General features: G+C 38.8%; 3 protein-coding genes across 6 annotated transcripts; all 3 read right to left on the reverse strand.

Annotated features, from left to right (window-relative positions):
* Positions 1-793: 793 nt before the first annotated feature.
* LOC105249394 lies at positions 794-13498 on the reverse strand. The gene is made up of 7 exons (XM_020026976.2): positions 11223-13498; positions 7671-7889; positions 7315-7418; positions 6781-6972; positions 6544-6689; positions 6226-6352; positions 794-5903 (listed from the first exon to the last, which is right to left on the reverse strand). Exons 2-7 carry the CDS (start codon positions 7837-7839, stop codon positions 2436-2438), a joined length of 4206 nt encoding a protein of 1401 aa, XP_019882535.2. The 5' UTR covers positions 7840-7889; positions 11223-13498; the 3' UTR covers positions 794-2435.
* A 137-nt stretch (positions 13499-13635) lies between these two features.
* LOC105249395 (alpha-N-acetylgalactosaminidase) lies at positions 13636-20105 on the reverse strand. 4 transcript variants are annotated; one of them, XM_011254823.3, is made up of 8 exons: positions 19565-20105; positions 15584-15742; positions 15315-15489; positions 14968-15142; positions 14786-14880; positions 14359-14718; positions 14026-14190; positions 13636-13938 (listed from the first exon to the last, which is right to left on the reverse strand). In XM_011254823.3, the coding sequence occupies exons 2-8, from the start codon at positions 15739-15741 to the stop codon at positions 13759-13761; spliced, it is 1308 nt and encodes a 435-aa protein (XP_011253125.1). In that variant the 5' UTR covers position 15742; positions 19565-20105; the 3' UTR covers positions 13636-13758. The 4 variants fall into 4 exon arrangements, with proteins under 4 accessions (XP_011253125.1, XP_011253127.1, XP_025266675.1 ...); XM_011254825.3 differs by lacking the exon at positions 19565-20105 and adding an exon at positions 17785-17970; XM_025410890.1 differs by lacking the exon at positions 19565-20105 and adding an exon at positions 17549-17586.
* A 401-nt stretch (positions 20106-20506) lies between these two features.
* Positions 20507-21995, reverse strand: LOC105249396 (muscle-specific protein 20). Its single transcript, XM_011254826.3, has 4 exons — positions 21861-21995; positions 21309-21520; positions 21112-21232; positions 20507-21003 (listed from the first exon to the last, which is right to left on the reverse strand). The coding sequence occupies exons 1-4, from the start codon at positions 21888-21890 to the stop codon at positions 20812-20814; spliced, it is 555 nt and encodes a 184-aa protein (XP_011253128.1). The 5' UTR covers positions 21891-21995; the 3' UTR covers positions 20507-20811.
* Between the last annotated feature and the right edge of the window lie 582 nt (positions 21996-22577).

Below are 22577 nucleotides of genomic sequence, written 5' to 3' on the forward strand. Positions count from 1 at the left end.
TTTCTATCATCAGTACGCTTTGTCGCATATTGTGCATCAAAAATCGAGAAGGATAAAAATTCTTGTCCTGTCGAAATCCTTAAAATAACGTTTTCGCTCATCATCTTCGACGTTTCGAGAATCTTAATTTTGATGAATCGACACAAAATCTGTTAAAACACAGATACATATGTACACACACATACATACACACACATACTCTCTCTCTCTCTCTTTCTCTCCTGTTCTCTCTTGATATATAGAATATCCTTAAATTGCGCCTTTTTTTATTACGTAAATGTGGGAATTTATGGACATTCTACAGTTCCGTCGAATTTTTGCTACGATTTTGATATCTTACGTCATTATCAGTAATTTCATTGGAGGTGTTTTCTCTGGCGCAAGAAGATTATATTCGATTTACCGGTTAAAGGGTTACAATAAAAACTTTGTCCATTACTACGATCGCGAATAATTAATTGAGATCATAAAAATAACGAAGCTTAGATTACATTGATGTCCTTCTCTATGTGATGTGTGAATATACGTATTGTAGACACGGATGCTTCGATCCTTGGATCTTCAATTGCTCAATACTTTATTGTATAAATGCTTAAAAATCTTTAAATATGTAACAGCATTTTGTGATCTTATGTATATTTATTTTAGGATTTAAAAAATTATATAGTTCTAAAGATTTTGCACGAGGACTAAATGTTCGGGGATTTAAAGATTAAATACGATCGTGAATAAAAAATTAAGAATTTCATTTAAAGTTAATAATAATACAAAAAAAAATATTCTATGCAAAAATATAAGAATCTAAGAAATTAATAGTTTTTGGGCGAAGAATCCAAGAATATAAGCATTCAATATTCAGATTATTGGATCCTTGAATCCTTATATCCTAATATATATGTATTATATGTATGTACGTATGCCATGTGTTTATATATGTATTAGGATGTCTTTTACTTGCCTATAAATTATATAACAAATGTGGGTGTGTTTGTTCTCTTCTATCTTTGCTTTCTTTTATGTCGTATAAATTCGAAAAATTATTTTTATTATTATTTCGTATCTTTTACCCTTTTATTTATATATGTTGACGATAGTTTAATGCCAACGTTAATCTTAAACATCGACATATACGAATCACTGAACAAAGCACAATTAAGGGACACCCTAATACGTATTTATGTGTATATGTGTAAATATATATTTTTGGAAGTGGAATGTCGCATTATTGAGGTATATCTACGTTCAAGCGTTCGAATATTGTCCGTTCCTCGAGAAGCTATAGAAAATACGCTCCATAGCCGGGAGCCAATTGCCATTTCTGAATTTTACGCTTATTAAACGCATATATATTCAGATTGCACGACCCTTCGAGAAGCCGAATATCTTGAGCAAATAATGCTTTTTCCCCTCTCACCCTATTATTTTCTCTTTCTTCTTATTATTTACTTTCTCTTATCTTTCTTTTTTCGGCATATCTCGAAGAATTGTGCTCTCTGCAATCGTTGTTCCGAAATGTGCGAATTCAAAATGAGATAAATAGTCCTAAACGTCACTGAAGCAAAAATAAAGTTGAATAAATCAGACATGAAAAATGAAATATTGATACAGCAATTAATAATATATTAATTAATTAAAAGAGATATTATGGCCATTTATATTATTAAAATGTTCCCTTACCTTTGGATATTTTAATTGTTGGTTCGTTATTTATACCATTCATCGTTTTCTTTGTTGATGCTATATTATTGCGTCGCGCATTACTTCAGCGACGTCACGGACAGAGAAATCTCTTTACGATGAGACAAACATGTAAGGAATGCTTAACGAGCGTAAAGCGATATTTTAATAGCGATATAGATCGTTGCAGTTTTCAAGAGCAGATCGTTAGAAAGTCAACTCGTGAATTATTTTAGATCTTGGATATTTGTATTATTATGAAATCCTTGAGCCTTCAAATCCTTGGATTCTTGGACCCCTAAATTTTTCAGATTCTTGGACTCTTAGATCCACGGATTTAGAGTCATTCATCTGGTACTCGAAGCGAGGCTTTTAACGATTAACCGCAATGATTGGGGCATTCGTCAGAGTGTACTGTGTGTCCCAAAAAGAGGGATTAGTACTTTTGTCTCAAAAGTAAGAGTTCTCCCCAATCCGTCTCTGTAATATAAAGGCTAAAAAATTTAAATCATGAAATTAAAGAATTTAAGAATTATATCCAGTTTCCTCTAAGTCCCTGCGGCCCCCGTATTTTTTTTTTTTTTTGATCCGGAGATCAGAATTATTTTTACAACTGAAAGAAGTGAAACTAAGCGAGTGTAAATTTTCATAAGTTGAACCTAGTTGATCCCTTCTTGACATCTCGTATCGAGACACCCGGTACAACTTTGCGAGTCGCGGTAGCCGCTGGTCCTTCATTCGATGATTTCTATCCGAAGTCATATAGTCCAAACCTGCACTTTCTCCGCGACAACGCACCAACTGGCATGGTCGTAGTACGACGAGATGATATGCAGATTTTCGACATATTTGTTGATCAGCTGATCTAGCTCGCCCTCACGAAAGACGTGGTAGTACTGATGATAAGTGATCGAGCCACCACCGCGGTCCGAGGACAGAGACTCTTGAGACGAGGCGTTGCTAATGGTTTCGGTGGACTTGTTTGTGGTGACCAGACAATCCGCAGCGTCTCGTCTCTTCGTCTCGCTTGACATCTCGTCCAACGATCGACCTCGCTCCTGCAATCTTCGTCGCTCCATCGAGCACCGAGGGTTATTCTCCACGTTGTTTGGATTCGATACTAACGATACTGTGCTACCGGTGAACAGTCTCGCCGTCGATTCCGCTTGACTACCATCGCTCAGGCTCATCGTAGTGTTCTCCATCATAGAATCACCCACATCGCTCGAGTCTATCGATAGCCCGCCCTGAGAAGAACGCCACTTCTCAGTCGTCCTCGAGTTTTCCGCTGCATGCTCGCACTCGAACTCACCTGCCTTCGACACCATCACAAAGTCTAGCATGTCATCCGAATTGCTGTGCAACAGCGGCGAAGTGCTGGCGGAGCGATATCGCTCTTGGTCGACATTGGACCGTTTAGATTCCGTTCCGGGTTGGAAGTTAAACGTGCTTTCGGAATTAAGCTCTAAATCTTTGGGATTAATGAATGTTTTTTTCTTATCGCCTGTGAAATTACTATTGGATGCAGGATTAATTGTTGATACGAGGTCGAATTTAATTTTTGAATTCTCTTCAGATGCAGCGTCGAATTTAAACGTTTCGTCATATTTGGAAATAAATCTAGTTTCGGGCTTGGCTTCCAGCTTAACTTTATCCTTGGAATCAGATTTAAATTTATGGTCGAATTCGGACTCGAATACGACGGCACGGTCCTCACAGAGGGATTTGGATTTTGGTGTCAACTTGGATTGGATCACATTGGCGAATTTATCGTGTCCACTATCGTATGCTTTATTTATGATCCACGAAGTCTCCTTGGGCACTTGGTTGCATCCATCCCAGGCCGTGGCATCCGATTCCGCGTCCAACTTATTGTCCAACGACGATGACGAAGTTCTCGACGTCTGACACAAGAGATCGAACGACGAGTTCTGGCAGTACCGACTGATGTCTCGTATGAGATCGTTGCTCGATTCGTCGGCGTAGCCACCCAAATCCACCGAAGCGGACTTACGATCTTGCTTCAAGTATGCTCGCGTTCGCACGCTTGATTGCGACCAGATGCCATTATTATTCCGTTGTTGCGTAACCTGCGACAATTGCGAGAATTGTTCTACTTGAGTATTGCGTTGAATTGCTGTCTCTACAGCATCCTCCAGCGAACTTGCCACGTTAGCAGCAGCCTCGAGAAGCTTCATAGATTGCGAGGATATGGATTTTCCGCTTTCCAAAAGTATGCGCGACGCGGAACGGATCGTGTCAACTCCTAAATTACTTTGAATAGAGTCGCGCATCATGTCGGTTTCCGCAAACAGTACATTATCTTCGAAACCCGCGGGCAAATCGTCGCGCGGAGGATCCAGAGATGTATTCGAATCCTCAAATGATGCTGTGGTTTCCATACTCAACGATTCGTCACGTATAGTTTCAGCTTCCTTCGTATTCTTTGATACGTCGTCTCCGTTTGACTTGGAAACTCCTTCACTCGTCTGTGCATTATTCTTCTTCTCTACAGCCTCCTTTCTCGCGATATATCTTTCATCTGATGTGACGCTGATCACCGAGCCGACTGATTCCGGTGACGAGACACCGCTGGAATCGCTATCCAGATCATCTGTCTCCGGATTGAATAACTCTAAAGATAGTAAACGCGGTAGAATCCTCGTTACAGTCTCCAAACGACCCGAAACCGCCGTAGAGGCTCGTCTGACCAGTGGAAACGACGGTCTAGTGCGAGTAGCAAAACCCGGCTTTGCTATGAGCAGCTCCTTGATTTGATTTAACCTAGCATTTCGGTTGTCATCCTCGTTTGTAATCGGCTCACGACTAGCTATCTTGACGTCGTTGAAGGCACGTATCAGCGGTGCGGTGTCCGGTTCGATGTCAGGCTCCGCTGGTTCTGTAATCAAACGGAGTTTTCTTGGCGTCTGCAAGGTGTTACCGGACGTTTCCTTGCAGATGATGGTCGGTGCACTAGGCTTGATTGCGTCGCCGAGACACGCATTCGTATTCGTATTTGTATTTGTATCTGTATTTGTGACGGCCGATTGTTGCTTCAATAATGATGACATGTCGAGCAGTTTGAATCTGGAGGACTGACTACTATCCGGTGGCTGTTTGACACGCGGCGATGGTGGTGCCGATGTCGTGCCGAGTTGCAATGCTACCGGTCGCGACGCGGAAGATACTTCGTTAACCGACGAGGATGCTGAAGATGTCGGTACAGCGACGTCTTGCTTCGGCACGAAAATCACTGATGCAAAACTGTCCTCGGAATCAACGCTGGTGTCGCTCTGTAAACTGCTGTCCTTGGACGAGTCCGAACCGTCTTCGCGTGAAAGACGACGTTCGACAACCTCAATGCTACGTTTCACCAATGCTACTGATTGCATTTTATTGTCCGCCGGCTTCGGCTTCGTCGTTACTTCAGCTGTCGCGGTAGATACCGATTCGTTCTCGCAAGATTTCCAACCTTGTAGCATCCGAACGAATCCGTTTTTGATGGACATACTGGAGACCTTCTCGATATTCGTGGTGGAACGCTTAATTTTGCTGGTGAGTCCGTTCTTCAGCAATTGAAAGCGCCGACTGGCGCTCACTGGACTAATTGATTCTTTAAACGCTTCAAACGTTCGCCACTTACAGATTAGCTCCTCGTTCAGTGACGCCTGCTTCATGATATTTCGGCGTACTCGCTCCTTCTCCTCCAATCGTTCCGCCGACATTAATTCCTCGTTCATTGAATTCTGCTTCAATGGTACATTGTGCTTGCGCAACGGTTGGCGAGAGAAGTCCGGAAGGTCCTTGATCAGATTTTCAATGGCAGTGTCTTCGGGATTCTCCAAACCGGTCTCCTCCACACATGATTTTTGTTTCACTAATCGCGGCTTCGAACCACTCGACGATGATGAGACCGATCGCTCATCTAGGATCAGCTCCGACGTAGAGCAAAATCCCGGGATGCTAGATCGGGAACGCACCAAATCGAGTCGTTCGATCTCTAAGATGTCACCTAGGCTCTTGGACTTTATGTTTAACGTATCTGTGGAACGCTTGTTTGTCATCGTTAGCGTATGCGTAGTTTCCACGCGACGCAGTTCGATTGGCAGCTCGTCCACGTCAGTCATCTCATCGGGGTCGTAGTGCCGTCGACTCTTGGTACCGCTTTGCCAGCTTCCAGGAAACCATGCACGACTGCCTCCTCCGCGTCTACTTCTCGCTAATTTCTAAACAAAAATTTTGCAAATCACAGGTAAATATAATACGATACTTGAATGATTAAGAATTAAAATATATAATAAAAATAAATATATACATATATTTATATAAAAAATAATTTAATAACATAGATACAATCTTGAAAGTGAGCGATTCAATTTCTCTCAATAAAGAAATTTAATTGAATAACCCTTGACTTTTAACTAAACTGACCTTTTAGTAAAGAGACAAATGTTTCTTCACAAATCTCAAAAACACATTTTCAATCTTCTTCAATCACTCGAGCTTAAAATATTGTGTTTATGTAACAGAGATACATGATTTAGTTACCTGTAACGCTCGCCGGAAACAACTGTAGCAAGTCTCATTCGGGCTAGATAGACTGCTACTGGATGGTGACAAACTGAATATCGGATCGATCCAATAACTCTTGCTTTTACATTTTTGTTGGCTATTTCTGAAACACGAAATCACGACAACTGTGACCTATACTCTACGATGCTCGCGGATAAAACGTGAAAATTGCGCCAAAATAAGAATACAATTATTTAGATCAATTTTTTTTACATTATAATAACGTAAAAAATATGTATAATTATAATTTACTAAATAATTAACGATTATTGCACAAGTATTGAAAAAAATCACCTTTTGGAGGATGATGGATATTTCTGAGCGGTATCATCATCTCGCTTCTCGTTACCGTCTGATACACCCGAGTGCTTTGTTCCATCCGATGCCGAGCTCATGCAATATGACTTGGGCCAAGGTATTAAAACATCTTGCGATTCAAACTGCGAATAAATAGTGGTGGAATAGTTTAATCAATCCAAATATGAAAAAATAAATTGTTGAAAGAACATTTAAAAGAAGCTGGATTCTTACCTTTCTATGCTTTTGTTCCATAGCCCAAACGGATATAACGAGTCGACCTCCGATCCTGAGAATCCGCGCCAGCTCCTTCAACGCGTGTACCCTCCTCTCCGTGGTGGCAAAGTGATGCACCACGGCGATCGACAGCACCGCATCGAAGCTCTCTTCTCGGAATGGTAGGGCCAAATTATCGCAGATCAGAACCTTAGGAGAAACATTTATCACACGTATTAATCCGGGAAATTAATTTAACTTGCGCAAAAAAAATATAATATATATAAATAATATATTATATATAAAATATATAAATATATAATTTCGAGAGTCCAATTAATATAAAGCTTATAATTAATTTAAAAACGAAAACCTTAGGAGAGACATTTATCACATGTATTAATCCGGGAAATTAATTTAACTTGCGCAAAAAAAATAATATATATAAATAATATATTATATATAATATATAAATATATAATTTCGAGAGTCCAATTAATATAAAGCTTATAATTAATTTAAAAACAAGAAGCTTTCGATTGATATATGTACCTCGTTTTCCTTCTCTCGCGCAATGTCCGTGAACCGCTTGCATCGGTCCACCCCTATCTTAAAGATGCTGTGATTTACGCTAAGATATTTGCCGTTGCCGCAACCTAAGTAACGCAAACATAACATTCTTTATAAAAACGCATAGGTGTAATATAACATGAAAAAACTTTCCTTTTATTGTACAACCCACGCGACAATTCTTCGCGAGAATTGCCTAGTGATTTTTCACTATTCATAATACTCGATCGATGAAAATTACTTATTGTTAATCAAAGAAAGAAGAAAAATAACACATCACGTGTAAAAAATAAACAATCTATTTAAAATTAAGTGGAGATTAAATATTTTCAACTCACCGATGTCGCAGACGAGAGCACCCGGTTCAAGTTCCTGAAGAAACTGATATACTCGTGGCCAGTGTTTACTTTGCGAGGTCTTCTCGGCACATTGCTCGTATACTTCGTGGACGTAGGCTTGCTCTAAGGCCACCGAGCGAGCTGCATGCTCTCCGTCGCTCTCAGACATCCCTCTCGCTAAGGTGATTTATCGTCGTCCACATGTGCGCTCACACGATGCTGCACAGAAATTTTCATCTCCCTAAATCAAAAGATATCAGACACCGCGATCGAAAGCACCGGAGAATCGAGAAAAGTCATTTTAACGATTAATTCGAAAGAAGGATTCGCAATATCGAGATATTTACGAAGATGTGGACTTTCCTTCAGCCGCAGACTCCATATTATCTTGTTGATTTTTAGGACCATAGTACGTATATAGCCTGTTGCGTCGAATAACTCAACAGACTTTCACGTGTTCTACGTGTCTTACGTTTACTTGACAATACGCGTCCTTTGCTCACAAACCGATCTCGCAGGGGGGCAGACATCCGCAATAGAACAACTCCTGCAGCAGTCTAAGTATCAGCTTATCGGGCCTCAGCTTTTCTGCGTTCTCCGTCTTTTTGGCGCGATTCGTGCGATATCGCAAACGGGGCACGGTGTAGGCGCGACACCATCGTAAAAAATCCCCGGTGTCCTCCGTGCGGATGAACGTCACGATAGCCCAGAGCGTACAGAGGTTCCGAGATTTCTTTTTGGTCTGCAGATAGAGTTGGCAAACATCCAGAAACGTCATGAGATCGACGACGCTCCTTGCCATGGAGAACGCTTTAGCGGGAGCTCGGGACGCGCGAGACAACCCCCTTTTACTAGCGAGGCAACCCCCGAGCACGAGCGAACGCGACGCGGAGCGAGTCGAGCCTTCGAGAGGAGTCTCGGGAGTTTCAAAATCGCGACCGATAAATCCTTGAGATAGATCCTTCGGCGAGTGTCACCGAGCGGAAAATCCGCCTGGCGCGAAGACTGTTCTCCACTCGCCTGTTCGCCACCGCCACCCTCGCATTGTGTGCCGCGGCGGACGCAAGCACACGGAGGCAAGTGGACCGATTTCAAAGAGCGGCGTACCCATCCCCGCGTCTCTCCCTTTCCGCACAATCCGCGCCACCCTTTCCCCGCATTCGTCGTAGTTGTCTGCCGCGTGCGCGCAAACGGACGGAAGGGCCGCGGGTAACATGTAGGTATGCGTCGTCGTCGTCGTCGGTTCGTGGCCGATAGTGCCGATACGCGGCTGCGCAGTAAATTTATTCGATATCCCCTTTTCGCGTGTATAACTGGGTTAGTCCCTGTCGATGCACTAGTTTAACTAATTTTAAAGATGCCACCAGAGAGATGCCTCGTGCGCGGCTAATATCAACCATCGTCGCTCAACGCAAACGAATAGACGGATGGATGACTGGATGGATGGATGGACGGATGGATGGATGGATGGATAGGTGGATGGGTGGATGGACGGGTGGATGGACAGACGGACGGGCGGGCGGATGCACGCCGACGTAATATTGACGTCCGCGCTACCGAGGGATGCAGTGGCGGTGCAGTGGTGATACGCACGGGATGCAATTATTAAATTTCTAAAAATTTCAAGGACACTGTCTGTAAAAAAAGGGGAAACGAAAGCGTGAATTTTGTAGGACCTCGTTGAAATGTTTCTCTCCTTGAACTGTCGGACTTGAAGATTTTTTTGGAAGGTTCGCATTTAAAAATAACACAAGTAGCGAAAATGTAATTTACACATCTATCTCGCTCTTCAATCGAGCGATTGAATTGTTGTCAGGCTATTATGCGTCTATGTCGGGAAGAATGAGATTCGTTCTGTATGTTACTAATGACAACGATTTATAAATAGAATGCGAAATGCATCCCACGCGAATGCTTACGTCACGACGCGTCCGTCTGTTCAAGGACTGAAAAGGGCCGAGCGCCCTTCAACGTAGATTGCGGCGACAAATGATCAAACTAAATTTTCTATTATTTAAAAAAAAAAGAAAAAGACACGTGTGATCGCTTTTTTTTCAAGTGTGCACATTTTTCCACCGCTTGTATTATACGCTCGATTAAAATGATATAAGAGATTCGCGTGCGATGAACACTCATTGTTCTTTCGCTTACGAAGCGGAGAACCACTGTTAGCCACGACTGTATACTACGTAACGGGTGAGTTGTAAGTGTGGTGGTCTCGACAACGTGGGTGGTACGTAGAGCAACGGCAATGTGCCAACCGTGAGAGAGGCAGCCATGAATGAAAGTGCCGCGTATCGATTTATCTGCGCCGCCCTACATAGGAAATATGATAAATAGAGAGTGCGCTTATACCGATTTGCGGTGACATTTTAATCATTCCGATCCGTATCTATTCATCTTTCCCGTCGTTTCAATTTTAATTAAGCTCTGCACGTTAATTATGCGAGCGAGGCAAGAGCAACCATTGCCCTAATACATCTGATACATGCGAAAATGATGACATTAAATTAGAATTGTCCGAATAACAATACAATAGTGAGAACAAGTAAAACAAAGATTTTTTTTGTAACTCATAATTAAGTAAGTATATAATAGATAAGGTTTTTTTTTAATTGTGAGATCAGGTGATAGATTAAAAATAAAATAGATGAAAAGCGTAGTACGAATAAAATGACGAGTGTGCAACGTATAACAATTATATATAATGCATCCAAATATTTTACATCACATTTCAAGTTTCAAATGCGAGCAATATATTTATCTACCGCTTATCAAATTCATTAATTAAATTTATAATTATACGACTTTCGTTCTTTTCAATTTTTTAATCCTAAATAAAATCCCGAATGTTTAATCCTGAATTCGTGGCGTTAAATAACTCGAGATGTAAAAGGCCTAGTAATCCGTGATTTCTTCAAAGATTTGGATTGCAAAATTTCAACAAATCTAACATCGAATTTCGCGATCCGTGTAAAACGGAAATAACGTGGAATAACGTGGACTATCGACTCCAAGACTGTAAGACAATCCTAAACGCGTCACCGTTCAAAACGATTCTCGATGTGGCGCCATTATTCATTCATGCGAGCTGCCCCTACGTCAATGACTGAGAGACGTCGTGTAATGACGCTCACTGACAATGCATAGGAATCGAGAGATCCTTCAAGATTCAGACGTTAAACCTCATCTAAACAACGTCCGAAGCTTGAATCATCGCGATCAAAACGAACGAAACGTCGTCGAGAACGCGCGTCATCGATCGCGATGCTACCTTGCATCAATATCGATAACGCCCCATCGCAATCGTATCGCGATAAGACAAACCGCTTCTCCCTTATCCTCCAACAAACGTACAAACAACATCGTCCTCCTTCGCGAAGCGGTTTCCTTCGGAACCGCTGGTCGGGGCCGGTGACGGCCGCCATATCGGCGTAAATTTGTTACCTCGCGAGAGGAAACACGGACACGTAAATCCACGAGACCGACGCCGCGTGCCTTCTCGACGCACGCTTTTATTTGATTATATAAGAAAAAATTGCTCCAACTCACCTGGGTCATGAGAGAGGCGGAATCTTCATGCTCGCGACCTTGGCGGCAAGAAGGTGCAGCAACGCGGTAGGAGGAACGGCAGCGACGGTGATGGCAGAAGCGGAGGTAACGACGGCGTCGACTGGTACTGGTGCTGATACTGGTACTGGTGCTGGTGCTGCTCGCGCGGAATCGGCGTCGAGGGGATGTTTGCGTCTCATCGCGTCGACGAACGATTGTTTTCTCACATTTCGCGTTTTTCCCTTCTTCCCTTTTTCTCCCCCTCACCCCCGTCCGTCCGTCTCGCTCGTTCACTCGCTTTTCGCTCAAGGTACTCGCGTGACGAAAGGGTGTGTTACGCGCACAACGGAGGCGCGTTTCGAATCGAGCTGACCGACCGACCTTCTGACAATGGCTGCGACTTCTCTGGGGGTTGAAGGGAGCACGCGCGAGACGACGCGAGGCGACGCGACGCGACGCGGGCGTCGCTGTGACGCATTACCAGCAGTGTACGAGGGAGGAAAGGGCGAGGGGGAGACAGGGAGAGTGGGTGTAGAGAGATACTCGTATACAGGATGTCCCATATTTCGAGCGATCCACGTGAATATCTTGGAAGAGATATTGATGATATCGCAAAAATATTCAAATAAATTGAATGAATTTCGAGGATTCTTGAATCTTATGTTAAAGTTGTTTTTTTTTTCGTCAGGGAAAGGCTTATGGTTTTCATATGGAACTGTATACTTTTGAATATGTGAATTGGACGCACGTGTAGTATTAATAGTACGATATTTACCTTCTTAAAGTTGATGTTCAAAAGAAGATCCTTCAATCGGGATGCAAAAATTTGGATCTATTGATCTTTTCAAGCATTTTATTGTAAATTCGTTGACATACCTGTAGACATTCTCTGCTTCGAGTATTTTGGAGTAGTGCGTTTTTGTTGTAGTACTTCATTTTTTAATTAGTTTTACAAAAAGTAATCCAATAATGTCATTAAAAAATAATCGAGTGACATTCTCACCTCTGATCTCGATAGGAACTCGATACGACTAGCTCGTTCAATCCAACGATTGGAAAACTTCTCATTTAATGTAGCTCGAGTTATACGATAATAATGAGTAAAAATACTGTCGTGTTAAAATCACATTTTTTGTCGCAGAAGCTCCCAAAAGCAATAAAAGTTTATCGCATAAAATCCTCGCATATCCATTTCCAGTAAATATCATTAAAAAAGTTCAGATCGATAATATATTCATTGATATTATAGTCAACCTAATTCCTTAGTTATTCTTTCAAAATTATTGTCAATAAAATAACTTGGAATTGTCTTATTTTTAATTTCACAAGTAAATTATGCGATATTTATTTACCAGATAAGAAAATCTTAAATAATCATTGATCATATAAAAGCTTTCTGTACATGTCTGTTTACAAACATTCATACGAACGTAGAAGAAATTATGCACAAACATATTGAAATTAACGCACATGCGAGTATTATTTCTCTACATTAAAATAAAAATGTCTTTTATGTTAATGACTTTTTTTGGCACAAATACACTTTTTTTATAAAACCTGATTAAATGAAGTTTTCCAATTATACCGGATTGAAGAAGTTAATCGTGTCGAGTTCCTGTTGAAATCACCGATGAAAATATCATTGGATTATTTTTTACTACAAACTAATATATTTTTTATAGGGAAAGTAGAGCAACATCAACATATTCTAATGAATTAAAAAATATAAAATTACATTTAAATAAAATTAAATAATTGATTTTTAATTTACATAAAAAATTATTGACACATCAAATTATATCCTTTCAAATCTCAATTTTCTTCTAGAATATTTTCGACATCATCAATAGTCTCAAAGGTATTCATGTAAATTTAAAATGGAACATCCTGTATATGTTTCTCATGTCAATTGCGGATAGATAAGTGAGTGTAGGTAGGTAGGTAGGTATATATATAGAGGTACAAGAAATGTGTGCTTTGACATCTATAGTGAATTTATAATAGCCTCTGTAGAGTGTGTCCGCGATACGTTTGTGGTATCCCTTCACGTCCTCGTGACGCGTTACAAACGTCAGAGAGAAGATTGAAAACAGCGAACGTGTAAAGAGATACGTCTCGTGCTGGCACATGTAGCGGTTTATACAGGATATTTGATCCAATTTCTTGTAAAAAAAATTGATCTTGTCTATAAAAATACGATGATATCAACGACGTTAAAATATTAATAAAGGATTTTTACAAATTAAACGTTATGATAGAAAATATTGCTTTGATCATCAAAGCATATATCAGCAAACACTATATATGCATAAAAAATATATGTAAATATATGTATATATGTATTTGGATTGAAATATTTTGTCATATTTTTATGCAAAGCGTAAATATGAAACGTAAAATGTCACTTTATAAGTGATTGAATAAAGTTTATAAAATCCTTTATTTCTAATCTTTCTTATAATATGTTAATATAGAATGTAGAACTTATACAAAAACGCTGATAAAAATTCGATAATACTTTACGGCGCGTTTACGGTCATTTAAACGAATTTTGCCTAACTTTAAAGATCTGATTTAAGGGCGAATACGGCGTGTAACGAAACGCATCGTCTATGTTCAAGTTACATCGTAATATTACTACGCCCGATGGGTTCACTTTAACTTTGATCTTGGTCTGTGGTGTGAGGACGCCATAATCCACATCTTCATATAAATCCTGAAAGATATAATAAACGATGTTGATAAACCAAGTTTTTCTCGTCAAATTTTGTATACTTTTCCCGATTAAATCATTGTTACGAACCTCCACTCGATATCCTCCAAGATATTGTAGTCCTAGTTCTTTCAACGTGACCGACACATCCGATGGCGTACCATCTGTACGTCTATTAATGAACGCGATCGCGTACGAATAGTAGTTTTGGTAAACTGGAGTAATAGGTCTTGCCCAAATTTCAATGCCCTTGTGCTGCAATCAATAGATTACACTGAGTAGGATGTATTACACTGATGTTAGTCCAATAATATCCCTAATATATGACTGAATCTCACATTTTAACAAATTTGTGAAATTAATGACTTTATCACACTTATGCATATTTAAAGCACCGGTACATTAAATTTTTATGTCACTCACTTTGTATATCCGTCGACCTTGAATACCCATCGGATCTTGGTCTACAGCAATAATCTTCTTATTCTGCAAAATGGCTTTGTACTCTGGCCTGATCGTCCTGAGATCGACGGACATGAGCAACGGCGCTGCTAATATAGCCCAAATCGCCATTTGTGTCTTGCTCTGCTCGTAGCTTAGTCCAAAGTTACCGATAATTAACATATCCGGATCATTCCAATGTCCGGGGCCGGCAATAGGCACGATTACGTCTTGATTATTACCATAATAATCGATGATACTCTCCACACTGGCCCACGAGTCTTGAATGTCATCAAAGTTACGCCAGAGATTACAGTTTTCCGAGATCGCAGTATAATTCGGCTGAAAATAAGATAAATGTAACAAATAGTCTGAGAGAAATAAATGAATATAATGTATCATTACTTACCTGCATACCAGCATAGATTTGGTAGACAGGCCAGCTGCAGGAATATATCATCTGCTTTCCAGTTTGATTTAAATGGAATCCAAACTCAGGATAGCCTTTGATGAATTCATATAACTTTAATATTAATTTATTCTGTTATGAAGAGAGAAAACTCATTGATTATTTATAAGATATAACTGTACCTCTGTCCATTTCACTAGGATGCGCATAGCATCCATCCAATTTTACATAGTCTACATCCCACGCTGCAAATGTAGCTGCATCTATATCCAAATAGCCCAATATACCTGGATAGCCAGCACAAGTATAGTTACCATAATCTTCGTAGATACCAAACTTGAGACCCTTTGAATGCACCTGACAAAATAAGACAATATATTCCATAAAGTACTTTGCACAGTAAAGTGTAAAATTATGATTTTGGGAAAAAAGAAGCCAATTATGTAACAATAAATTCATGCAAGTGACAAGATTTAAAATACAAGTTTGATGAAATTAAGCACTCTTAGAACAATTAATATCAAATTACATAATCTGCCAGACTCTTTATGCCATATGGAAACCGTTCCCTGTCTGGCACAAGCTGTCCATTTACATCTCTTTCTTTCTCCAACCAACAATCATCCACATTAATATACTCATAGCCCACTGCGGCATATCCTTCAGCCACCACTATGTCTGTCATAGTCTTGAAGAGACGATCACTGTGGAGCACAATAAAACCAATCGCTACAGTTCTCTGAATGCTTACACCAAATACTCCATCAATACAACGTATCCAGACTACTCCCGCCTCACCTTATGCAGTTGTCAGGATCATTCTTGCAGTCAGTGTTACACCTGAATCTTTCCCAAGCTAACCATCCCATTGGAGGCGTCCTGGCCAAGCCATTCTCCAGTGCTGAGACCAGGATGACCGGTGACAGGACGCAAAAGGTCCACAGGTTGCGCAGCATTCTGGGGAAAGGGAATAAAGCGCTGCTCTGTCAAGTCAGTGAGTAGGATGCGGCGAGACTACCAAACCGGCAGCATAGTCCACAGATGCGAAACAAAGAATTTTCGCGACGGGATGCGCAACGTCTCGAGAGGTCATGAGGAGGAGAGCGATCGCGCCAGGAGGAACGACGCGAAGCGAACGCGCGGTAGTGACAAGGCGCGCCTACCGTACTGATCTGATATAAGAGGCAGGCTCGCTCGCTCGCTCGCTGCCGCGAGTACTTTCACCCAATGCCCCATTTCATTTTTACGCGCGATCACCGCGTCGCTGACTCGCGTCGTGCCGCGCCTGTCTCCGCCGATGGACTTCGTAGTCCTTGCAGTCCTCGTTACGTTACGAGAACGCAAAATTGCCGCGAGTTTCCCCGTCCCATGCGCGAGTAAACGCGACGCTACGTCGCCGAACGAAGAGGTTAGGGAATGCATGTCGGACGAGCAAGATGGGGTTAGATTTACTTTTTTTTTTTTTTTTATTCGATCTCCGTGAAACTTTTCGACCTCGCCGCAGCGTGTATCTGTCTCGAGATCGAGCGCAATTTTTATTCGCGTTTCAACTCTTTCACTCGTTTGAATTAAAATAAATTTCTCTAGTCCAATGACGTTTGTCGAGCTTGTTGGTTAAGAAAGCGAAAACTGTCAAAAGGACAAGGAGTTTGGATCTTATCAATGTGTGTTATCTCTCTTTCATGGCCCTTGTTATCAGGCACTTTTAACAGCTGATTTTTAAGTTACTTGTTATCATATGTTATATCCGTTCAAAATTAAACTCGAAGTTTAATTTTTTGCGCATTTTTTCTTCAAATTACGATAATATGTGTACATATTTATATATATGTGAAATTAAATTTACTTACTAAATACTATGCTCTGATTACCAAATGAAAATATTTTTTTATAACTTGTATTTCTTTTAATGATTTTAAGAAATAAAATCGAGGATTATATTTATCTTTTAAAATACTTTTTTTCTTTGCATTATTTTGTTAATTTCTAATTTATATTTTACGATTACTACTTCGTAAGAGCTCAAGTCATATAACTTTTTTTTTTTTTAATAAAAATTGATTAGGAACTGTATGTGAATACCAAGTGTTCATTCAAATGTACCGAAAGATAATAAACCAAAATTGTTTACAACATCGATTTCTTCACATTGTAAACCGTTCGTTATTTAAAGCGCAGGTTTAAATGTTTAGACTGAAGCGAAATTTTAGAAACCAAACGAAAAACGAAAATTTATTGTACGAAAAAAATAGAATTAACCTTCTTCTTATGTCGATCTTATTGATGTTTTGACTCATACTACTAGGGTCTAGTCGACGCTAGCTCGTTGCTAATAAAAATGAAAGTATCAAACAATTGTATGTGGAAGGGCGGGGACGTTAAGAAAGCGAGAGGAGACGAGCGAGAAACGAATGGCGAGATCAGCTGAACGATACGGCTGTAAAGACAAAGAGAGAAAAACGACGACAGGTAATAATAATATTGTGAGTAGTGAATATTGACGTCACAAACTCACAGTCATGTCAACATATAGGATGTCCGAAAAGTCGCCAATTTCTTTCGACGCGCCTATACTTCTATTATATAATTGTTATTATAGTAATTATATAATATAATTGTTGTTATAGTAATTATATTATTGTTACATCATCTCTCTCTCTCTCTGTCACTCTCTTTCTTTCCCTTTCTTTCTTTCTCTTTTAACGTGTAATATTAATATTTTATTATTATTTTATTATTACAATTGTGTTGCTGCGAAACTACCTTGTCTGTATCTCACTGCTCATCTGTTGGAACCAACCATTAAATAATGAAATTATTTCCGCATAATGCGGGAGGTATGTTGTGCGACTCGAGTCGAGAAAGTAGTGGAATAGATGCGAACCGGTTTTTGCAATTCTTATTTTATTCGTCACTTTACGCTGCGCAAAAAAAAGAAAGAGAAGAAAGGAAGAATGAAAAAAAAAAGAATGTCAGAATGTATATGTCAGAATACGTACCTCGCTAAGAAGAGCAAAGACACTCGTGATATGTTGGTGATGCTTATATTGACACAATAAAATCGCTTTCTGTGACAGTCTTTTATTTATACAAGATCATCTATCGCGGAAGCGATCTTACCGGACAGATCGATCGATCTACATTTGATGTACGTATCTTGATCGTTGAAGGTCGAGTGTGCGATCGAGAGATCCCGAGATCATTTAATTCGGGAATTAAAGTTGATTGTATATTATAATTTGAAAAATCTCTATGTTGAAAATTGTTATGTGTGTGCATTAGATTACAATTATTATGGCGAAAGGATGCTTTGCACGAGGATAATTAAAGATTAATTAATCTCATTTACGTTCTTTGATTTTCTAGGACGCTATAAGAAATTAGCATGGATTCTTTTTATCGAAAAAGTCAGGAAAATACAATGAACCTCGCGCAACATTTTCATACAATAAATCTTTTCTTTTTAGAATTAATTAAAAAAGTCTTTTCTCTTTTGCTTCTCTCTCTTCTCTTTCTTTAGACTTACAGATTATATATCAAGTGACAGAATCTTGCAACGTTAACGTTATCAATATTTGCATATCTACTTGCTTTTATTGCTTTTATTACTTGCTAATATCGATTTAATATCGTATTGATGTGTGTTGTGTTTTGATGTGTGTTGTGATTTTTATTGTGATAATAATAAAATATTATATATATAGAGAGAGAAGAAGAAAGAGAGAAAGAGAATGTACGTGTGTTGTGTATATCTGTTTTTTCCTCATCAACTGGATTGTAATCGAAAGAAATTTATTCATTACGTTATAATACAATTGTAATATAAGAAATAAGAATTTCAGATGTGTATATCTTATCGATCTCTCTCTTATCAATCTCGCATAGCATGAGATACTGAATATATATATTTTAATAAAATATATAAACAAAATTGCAATGTAAACTGTAGTTTTTTTCTACAAATGCTACACTTGTCTCTCTTTCTCTCTTTCTTTTGCATTCTAATTTTCCTCCTCTCTGCCTCTCTTGTCTTGGAATGTTTGATTTTTTGAAACACTCGTGTCTCTCTCTCTCTCTCTCTCTTTCTCTCTCTCTCTCTCTTCGCTGCTCTACTCTCTCTAGTTTAAAAAAGAAAGAAAAACGAAAAGCAACCAAGATGATCGGCTATAATGATACCGAATTACCTGTCCTAATCGCATGAAAGAACCGTATTAGAACTAGATATTAGAAAGAACACGTTGGATTAAAATCGCGCTGGGTCGAGGTCGATGGAATAATTCCCCATCGGTTTGCATTCCAAACTATCGTAACCCTGGCATGATCTACATCCGCGCTCCATTCGTCTCGGGAAATTGACGAGGAATTAACTTGAAATAACGCGTACGCAATTTGCATTTCACCGATATCATTTATGCCGTCTGCAAAAAATAAAAAAATTGGACAGCGCGAGATTTAGATAGCGGGAAATCTAACATGGAGAGATTATCTGAGATTTCCTCGACTGAGATTTTAACCTTTAAGAGAATTCTCTTTCTCTTTGAGAGCATTTCTTTTTAACAGAATTCTCTCAAAAAACGTGATATAATATCATAGGTACCTTTTTTTTAGAAACCTCGCGCGAAACTTGTAATCGTAAACAATAGAAATCGTATTTATGGCGAGAATTAAACGGCGCACGCAAGCGTGCGTATAATTTTACTTCTCGCAAGTCGAATCAAACGATTATTTTTATATACGCAATCGATCTTTTTACGTAGTATACGAGAAAATATGACATACCTTTTTCCGTCACGCGTTGCGCGAGAATGTTATTTTATTGTAGCGTTCTGTAATACATATATGCCTTATATAGAGAGAGATAGGAACTCTTGTAAATGTATCTTATTCTATAAATACGCGCAAACGCATTCGTATACTTTCGAAAGTTTCAATTGTACATAACAATCACACTTTTCTTCGCGTTATCGTGTATTGTCTACGATTTGATAGCCTATCTCGATAAAATTGTCATTACGATACGTTCTTCTTTAATGATTTGAACGATAAATAAGCAATAAATAATTATCGAATATCGAGCTATTTCGATTCAAAAAATGTGACAATGAGAATGTTGCAAAGTATACGTTTTGTAATTTTGGATAAGCAACATTAAAGCACATTTTTCGGATATCAATAGAACGGATCCCACGCACCGTTTATCCCACACGAGTTTAGCTTGGCATAGTTTCAACGCGTTGCACGCAATTTGCATCGCGTCGCGCTTTATTTTTGACGTCTCCAGCGCGTAGCATGATATCACCTTCGTATCCTTAAATGGTGACTGTTGAAAAAATGAAAAAAATTGCAAAAAATGAAAAAAATTGAATTATCTATAACTAAATTATTCCAATTAAAACTTAACTAACTTAATTAAAATTCTGGAAAAGGAAAAGAAATCTCGATTTATTTCGGATGGATAGAACTAATTTTATTTGGAATTTTTTAGATAATAATTTTATTTGGAATTTTTTAGATAATAATCAATCATTTATCGTTTCGAAGTGGGCATCTGTCATTAATCAATAAATAACAGTTGAATAACAGTTTGATTGCTTTGAAACGCATATCTGTCATCGACATTGTACATTTTTCGAAATTAAAATCTTGAGATACAAAGTGATAAGAGATTTAATTTAATAACGATAATATATCTCATTTAATTATAAAAATTATTTTATCTCATTATGTCAATATTATCGCTAGCTTTATTAAGAGATGTACACTCTTTTTCTCTCTTTCTCTCTCTATCTTTGATTAAGAAGATTAAAACTTATTACGAGTTGATATATTTACTACCTTCGTGACATACACCGCTTATATTTAAGAAGTAAAATGAGAAGACAGATCAATAAATGACAGCTATTCATTTAATTACAAAAGTAAAATAAAAAATATATATACGCATTTACATATACATAGAAAAGTACGCAATTTTTTTTAGATCTAAAGAGTGGAAGAGAGTAAGCAACTGCATTAAAATTTTTATTTTACTTTCCCAAGAGAATTTTGCGGGTAGCACCGATGCTCTGACCAGCTTGAGTCGCACCCTTGTTGGAACCCGCTTGGAGACCAATCATCCCCTCGCCAGCTCGCAATTGTTCCTCTGTAAAGTCACGTTTACACTCTTCTGCTGGCTTGGGTCCTAGAGAAGGTCCTTTCCATTCGGGATGCTTGTACGTCTAAAGTGAAAAAAAAAACAGTAAATATATAATTAACAGAATTACTGACAATGAGATTAAAATTATTTAGTGTACAAAAAACAAGCAATCGTAAGAAATAAAATTTACCGTTCGGCCAAGAGCGAACAACGTTGTTACTACTTGTGCGATATCTTTCTTCTCCCACAAGTCCACCGTCTGAAAAACGTCGACATCGTCCACTCCGTATTCCTTTAGAGCCTTTTGAAACCTATAATGACGATGAAGTCACCGCATAATTTACACACAATCACATATTAATATTCACATATTACGACAATACTCACAAATTAATATTCTCCATCATCTTGAACTGCCCGCCGGTGGAATTGATCTTCGGTACCGATCCAGGAGAAATCTTATTCATGAGATGACAGAGGACCTGGCCGTCCTTCAGCACATCCTCGAAGGTCTCACCGGGGGGAAACTTTTTGCCGAGGATCGATTCGATCCACTCCTGCGCCTCCCTCTCTTGTTCGGGATTGCGTTTTCCCGCAATCTGTGTACAAAGTTTTGAAATTTAAAATTGTAACAATTAATTTATAAAATTGATGATATTTATAAAAAATAGAAGGTAAAGCCATGCGAAAGTCTGCGGATCTTCTAAAAATTAATAGAATCCTACGACTACGAACATCCCGGAATATTTCAAAGACTTCTAGTATGTATTAAATATGTATCAGAGAGAGAAAAAAATTTATACATATAATATAAATGATGAAAAAAAAAGTTCTTTTTTATTCAAAAAGACTCTAGATCACTGTGACATGACACGCATGAACGAATCAAACAGTATTATATATTTATTATATTTTACACCACACGATTAAGATATATACCTTAGCGCGCACTTGACGTTCTAGAGCCATCCTTACGATATTTTTGAAAAGACTGAAGTGCCGGGTCCCTCTTAGTCGCGAGCTTTTTATACTTTTCGCGTGAACCACGCAACCACCGTGGCTAAGTCGGGGGAGAAATCCGTCCAACAACGTAAGAGGGTTGTATACAAGGTGTCCTAAGATGCTCCATGAGAAGGAAATCTTTATCTAAGCATAAAGACGCAATAGACGGAGGATATCATGTCATGTCTTGACTTTCAATGAATTTTCAAAGCTTCTCTTATGCTCTTCTTTATTCTTCATTCATTTATTAATAAATGAAACATATTTTTCTTTCTGTTATACATATCGGGACACCCTATATAAATGACACAAGCGTACGTGATTCCACACGTTTCAAGAGATTCTAATATTAGCGGCTTATTCAGATAAACGAGAAATAGGTTTTCCGAAATTGCTGAGAGTCGCAGCTGCTGTGAAAATTGGACAGCTTAGTAATGATTATAACATCTCTGGTAAATAAGCCGAAACAAGATTCGAGTGAGTGATCTCACTGTCGCGAATTCGTTGCCATCTCCTATTATAGCGAATCAATATGGAAAACCAATAATAAAAATCTATGCTGATTGCATATTTTTTAATATCTATTTAAGAAATATATACAACAGATCTTTCATTTGATTTTTTTATTAATAAATTTTCTAGTCAGTTACAATT

The sequence above is a fragment of the Camponotus floridanus genome, unplaced genomic scaffold, assembly GCF_003227725.1.
Source record: "Camponotus floridanus strain SB8 unplaced genomic scaffold, Cflo_v7.5 scaffold103, whole genome shotgun sequence".
Taxonomy (NCBI): domain Eukaryota; kingdom Metazoa; phylum Arthropoda; class Insecta; order Hymenoptera; family Formicidae; genus Camponotus; species Camponotus floridanus.